Genomic DNA, 6,073 nt, shown 5'->3' with positions numbered 1-6,073 from the left:
AGGAGAAAAATGTCTCTGACCGAACTTCCTCCACATGAAATCCTGCACCATTGTTTGGTTTCAAAACATTTTCATTTTGAAAATCACCTCCTGCTTGTTTGCTTTTATATTAAAGGGTTAAATAACCTGAAAGAAAAAAAAGCCTAAACAAAATGAATTGCTTTGGGCTGACTAAACTGATTCATTCAACCCACACTGGTCCCTTCTCCCCCTCCAAGTTCGTTGTTTTGCTTTAAAAAGAAAAAGCAATAGCTTTGAGCTGATCTGATTTTTGTTTGTTTTCCCTCTCTCACTTTTTGGTTTGGCTACCAAGCTGAGAAATCCATTACCCACAAGGATTCCGGGCCAGCCTTACCCACATCTGACAGTAAAAGAAACCAGATTCTCCATGTCTTTTTAGCCCCTGGCTTCCTTCTTGGGCTTTCCCACACATCTCCAGGTCCCACCGGGGCTGGTGGCCGAGTTGGGTGCTGGGGAGGGAGAAGATCCTACACAACGAGCCTGCACTTTCCCCTCCTCTCCTTGCATCGAGCTCTTGGTTTCCAGGCATGATCCCTTGTCTCAACCACATCCTGGCACAGCGACAGCCATCAGTGATGCTCTCTCCACATGTGAAACCCTACGAACGCCCAAGTAGCGATGAGCCGGTGTCAGGAAGAACCACCAAGGAAGCAGCGAAGATGGACTTAATATGAATCTTTAATGCACAGAACAAGCTGCCAGGAGCCTTGCGAACGAAGGCTGCGGACGGAGCCGATCCGTCGACTTGGAGCGATACAGAAGCCCAGCTTGCCTGCAGCATCCTGGCACCTGCCTGGCATCTCCCGCCGGCACCTTCGCTGGCAGCACGGTGTCACCGGCTGCCCGCACCACCTCCTCCTGATGTCCTTGGCCACCACGGCACCGGGACCCCTTGGGCCACAGCTCCTGTCCCGTGGCAGGGCAGGGAGGGCAGGCACGGACGGGATCACCTTGTGCCCAGCAGCTCCCCTCTGCCTGGCCCTGGCCTCGAGCACATATCTCCTCCTCCCAGGGTTTTGGAGTGTGTAGTCCAGGAAATTCAGTAAGAAAAGATTAAAAAGGAGAGGCTTTTATGCTGAGTCAAATCAGTTAATTTCTTTTTTTTTTCTTGAAAAATTAAAAAAAAGAAAGGAAAAGAAATTAAAGTCCAACTTGCTGATTTCTTGTTTCTCTGCCGTCCACGGGAGAAAGTCCTGTTTGGCCTCGCTGTCCCCTTCCACCCCCTCTGAACACCACCCGACCCCGAACCCCACCAGCCACTCAGCACATCACGAGTCCTCGACTCCTCGGAGTCCCTTTGCCTCCCACAGCTCTAGGCCTGCACCTTCCCTCACCGCCCCTTGGACTCCCCGTACGTGTTGCGCAGCATGGAGACCATCTTCTCCTCGCACGTTACTTTGGTGTCCTTTAGGATGCTGTACCAGACCATGCCGGGCGGCCGGACTTCTTCGCTGCGGCAGAACAAGTAGGGCATGGTCTCGGTGCGGCTCTGGATGTAGGCACTGCGTAGGAGGGTTGAGCAGTGACTGCTGACCTTCTCCAGCCTCCTCAGGATCAGGTGTGCCTTCCTGGAGCGGACAGAGAGACACAGAGCAGGGTGGGCAATGCAAAGAGGAGACCAGGAGCCAGGGTTCCTCCAACAGTTCTGTCTTGTGACAAGAACGGACAAGACCCATTTGCCTGAGATGTTGTCTTTCCTGTTTCAAGTTGAGAGAAGCTCTCTTTTGCCCAACAGTTCAGGGTATATCTGAACTGTTATATGGTATAACTGACCATATGGCACATGGTCAATGGGCTGGAGATACCTCAGGTCTGACCTACTAGAGCTGCTCGGGTGCCCTGGGGACACTGTCTGCCCCTTGCTTTATGGTCAGCACCACCACCACATGCTCCTGCCAGGCTCCAGCACATGCTCTGGTCCCCATGCACACTGGTGAGACTCTCTGCACCCTACTACTCTCAAGTGATGAGCCCAGCCCTCCCTTTCCTGTTTTCCCAAGTCTCCAGGAGGCAAATGGCCCAAAAGGACTGACACTAGAAGAGTGAGGAAAAAAAGCACAACACATTAAGACAAAACAAAATAAACCCGTAAGAAACCAAGAATCCCCTCGAGGGAGTGTGCAAAGTGCTAAATCAAACAAAGGGACGGGAAGAGGCTTTACTTTAGTGGTCTGAAAGTCTTAAGATCAGAGATCATTTCCTCTCCCTTTGGTGCCACAGGAAAGCTCTGGATTCGGGGCTGGGGGATTTCGCAGTTCCTGCAGGAATGTAAATTCCCGATAATGATATGTCAGGGGCAGCGCCGTCAGTCAGCGAGGCATAAACATGGGGATTATTTGATTATGAAAGCTGAGTGGTGTTGCAGCCCCGGCTGTGAGCTCCCAGCCAGGGGGGGAGCACTGGGAGCCTGCTGTGGCCACACATCCACAGGCACTTGGGGATGGGACACCAGGGAAGGGCTGGCCAGAGTCACCCTAGCACCAGAGCAGAGGGCAAAGACGGTGGCAGGAGGCAAGAGGGCATCCCCAGCCAGCTACAGACCAATCCTTCTGGAGTGGGAAGACTGGATGAAAGGCTGGAGGAAACCACAGCTCCTCCAGAGCTGCATGCAGAAAACTGCCTCACTCCTCCCCAGGGGTGATGGGCTCAAGGTCAGCTTTTCAGGGGAAGGAAAGAGGAAAGGGAGTTGGCCTTTCTTGGACAACACACATGGTATCCATGTATCAATTTAATCTATAAAGACAAGCCTGACAAGGCAATTTGAGCCTCGTTTTCTACACACACACACACACACACATAATAATGATGTCATGGACTGAGCTGTGCCCAGTTCTGACAGAAAACCTCTACTCTTGCTACTCTCCATAGCAGCCACCTGACCTCCTACAGCATCTGGTGCTCCGACCGCACGTCAAGACCTGACACACTGCCAAGAACAGGTCCTTTGCTGCTGGATGCCTGCCGCTAACAAGTTATGAAATTCCATGATGGCATTAGATGTTTTCAGTAAAGACTGACTGATTAAAGCTAAGCTCAGCAGCAAATCAAAGCCTGTAGTGACAGTCACTACAGTTAACAAACTTAAGCAAATCACAGTCACTGGTGCTGGAAGGGACCAAGAGGCATCATCTGAGACATTTCCTTGCTGGGATCAACCTGCCCTGATGAATATCCACCTAACCTGTTCTTAGAGCCAACAGCTGGCAACCCTTCCAGTGCTCATCCATCCTGATGCTGAGAAATTGTTTCTTAACATCCGTGCTGATTCTCCCTTTTTTTTGGGGGGGATGGCTGAGCAAGCACAGGGTCCACAGTCAGCTCATAGGATAGACTCTTATGTGAGTTGACCATGCTCAGGAATACCCTTCTCAAAAAGGATAACTATCATCTCTCTGAGGCTGTAGCTCCATGGTCACACTTATTTATCATAAATCATCTCTACTGCCAAAACGGAGCATTGCCCCTTCCCCAGCTTGTCCCTGCCCATTTGCTAGTGCTGGTGCAGGTGTCCATGGGGAAGCTGTCCATCCACCCACCAACCAAGAAACCCATGGAGTTTCCCTCAGATTGGCTCCCACTCCAGCTTGTCACAAGACCTTTCCCAGCCATAGCAAGAGGGGAATGACAATGAGTGGCTGTGACCAGCCCTCAAGGCAAACCCCAGTGGTGGGTAACCCCAGTGGTGGGTAACCACAGCTTGGTTGTAACCTGGGTGGTTACAAGGGGTTAACAAGGGGTGGACTCCCCAGCACATGCCTGCTGGCCAAGCTCATCTCCTCTTTTCCCTTCTCACCACTTCATCTTTCTCCTCTTCTCCATAGATTTCTTCACCCACCTCTCACTTCCCACCTGCACAACCTCTTCATTCCTTGGCCTCCATTTCTTTTGGCCTTCTCTACCTTCCCATTTTCATTACTTGCTCTACCATACTTCCATGATCTTCTGGATTTTGCTAAAAATCACCATGTTGTCCTTGCTTCCTGATATATATTCAGGTCTCTTATTCAGGCCAGCATTCCTAAGTGTGGGGAGCAGCTCGAGGTGGCAAGAAGTCCAGGAGTCAACCCATCCAGACCTGTGCTGTATTCCTCCTGGAGCTGGTCTTGCTCGACGTAGTGAACCCATGAAAGCATGAATGTTTAAGGGTGAGATGCAGCAAACGATGTGTTGTCTCTGTGAGGATGCTGAAAACACACTGCACTATGGTCAAGGAGGAGATAGGGTGATGAGGAGGGAGGGAATCAGGCCCCTTGCTTTTGGTATCCAGTGTTGAAGTCCCAGTTTTGATGGGTTTCACTGCTTTGAGTCATTTATTTTAGTGGCATAATGAAGTCATGTGTAAATGTTAGATTTAGCTTTTGGCTGTCAGCTGTTCTCCCTTAAAAAAAATCAGGAGGAAGAGAGACAGAGCAGGCGAGGGGAGGGGTGAGAAAGAGAGAGAGGCTTTCTGGTGAAGGCCGGGTAATAAATTACAGGAGCAGTTCTTGGGCTGCCAATTTAACACCATAAATCAAGCCCTGGGTATTACCCAAGTGCTCCCTGTGGAGGGCTGTTGGGTCAGAACGACCACCTTTTCAAATACTGGAAATGAAATCTTCCTAAATGCTGACCAACCTCATCCCTGCCAGAAACGGTAATTTATTGCCTTATTAAAGGGCAGGAATTGGGAGAGGACGGCAGGGGAGCAAGCAAGGGGGGAGTCACTCTCATGGCTGCCTGTGGCCAGACCTGAGCTCTCAGCTCCCGAAGGGATGAAGTGAACCCCTTCCCCCCCCACCTCATAGACTGGATGGGGGGTCGAGGGTACCCCCATGTTGGTGTGAGCCAGCGGTGCCCTCCCACCTGCCACGTGCCTGCGGCAGGGGTTGTTGTTTTAAGTCGGCGCCAGCCAGGGACTAATTCTGGTCTCCACTCAAGTGACGGATTTCGGAGGTCACAGCTGCAGCCATAAATGATGAAGAGGGGGATTCAAAAATAGTGAGGGCTCTACGTGGCCACTTCCCCTGCAGTACCTCGTGGCATGATGGGGAAGAGGAAAAGGGAGGGGGCTGGGTATCTATTGCCAGGGCACTTTCCAAGGGCTCGTGCATGAACCAGCAGCCCCACGGTGAGGGAGTGTTGTGCAGTGGTTACCCAGGGGACAAGGCCTGAGGTCCCTGGTTGTCAGCCCCAGCTCTGCATGGACGTGCCCAAGAGCAGGAGACACGTTACCTCCTGCTCTGCCCAGCCCTGGCCATGCTCCCACAGGGACATTTGCCCTCCAGCTGCACAGGGGACAGCAATTACTCACCATGACGGCTGGTGTGGGATACAAACATAGCCAGAGCAAGCAAAACAGTGCCCTGTCTCACCTGGGAGGAAGGTGCTAAAGGAGGACAAACCAGCATGGAGAAGCAGAGGAAAAATGGTACCTAGGCTGGAGGGAAGGATGAGCTTCCCAGGACTGCTGTGGGGAGAGGGTGGCTGCTTGGCTGCTGTCTTCCCATATGGGGTGATTCTGACATAAATTCAGATTTTTCCACTCTACTGAGAACTGACCTAGGTCTGTCAGACCCTTGTCTGAGAGGACAATGAGTCCGGGACTCGATGGCCTCTTATCACAGCCTCCCATCAGTACATTGCATTCCCCCTCGGTACCAGAAGGCAGCTGCTCTGGAGATGCACTTGGTCTCCCACGGCTGTCCCAGCTGCCTGTCTGGGTGACTTGCTCAAGCAAAGGAGTGGCTGTGAGCCCTGGGCTGATGCCACATCCTGCCCCGTTACTGTAGCCACAAGCAGGGGCACAGAATGAAGATTTTTTAACTTAATTATTTCTCCTGCTTCCTCCTAAAAGCCAGACCCTGTTTGCAGTGGTCATGAGAATTGTTCCAAAAATACAGTAAGAGAAAATTACAGAGAAATCTCCCCGTAGCTGTGTCAGGAAGCATTCTTGCTGCACAGCTCCAGAGGTTTGAATGCACAGTAGCATTAAAGCTTCCCTGGTTCAGACAGATTCTTCTGTTTTGTTAGAACAAATTAACTCTGTGAGACTCATTTGGTGTCTGTAAGAAGA

General features: G+C 51.4%; 1 protein-coding gene across 1 annotated transcript in view; it reads right to left on the bottom strand.

Annotated features, from left to right (window-relative positions):
- Positions 1–1,125: 1,125 nt before the first annotated feature.
- The window catches only part of LOC104546819 (astrotactin-2-like), a 101,289-nt gene continuing 96,341 nt past the window's right edge, over positions 1,126–6,073 (bottom strand). Inside the window, exon 7 of the mRNA XM_010192349.1 lies at positions 1,126–1,589. Coding sequence (XP_010190651.1) covers positions 1,352–1,589 — 238 coding nt within the window. The 3' untranslated portion in view covers positions 1,126–1,351. The remainder of the gene's footprint in view (positions 1,590–6,073) is intronic.

Source organism: Mesitornis unicolor, unplaced genomic scaffold (genome assembly GCF_000695765.1).
Source record: "Mesitornis unicolor isolate BGI_N332 unplaced genomic scaffold, ASM69576v1 scaffold18230, whole genome shotgun sequence".
In the NCBI taxonomy this organism is placed as follows: Eukaryota; Metazoa; Chordata; class Aves; order Mesitornithiformes; family Mesitornithidae; genus Mesitornis; species Mesitornis unicolor.
Note: the sequence above shows the minus strand (reverse complement) of the source record. Positions and strands in the feature narration are given on the sequence as shown.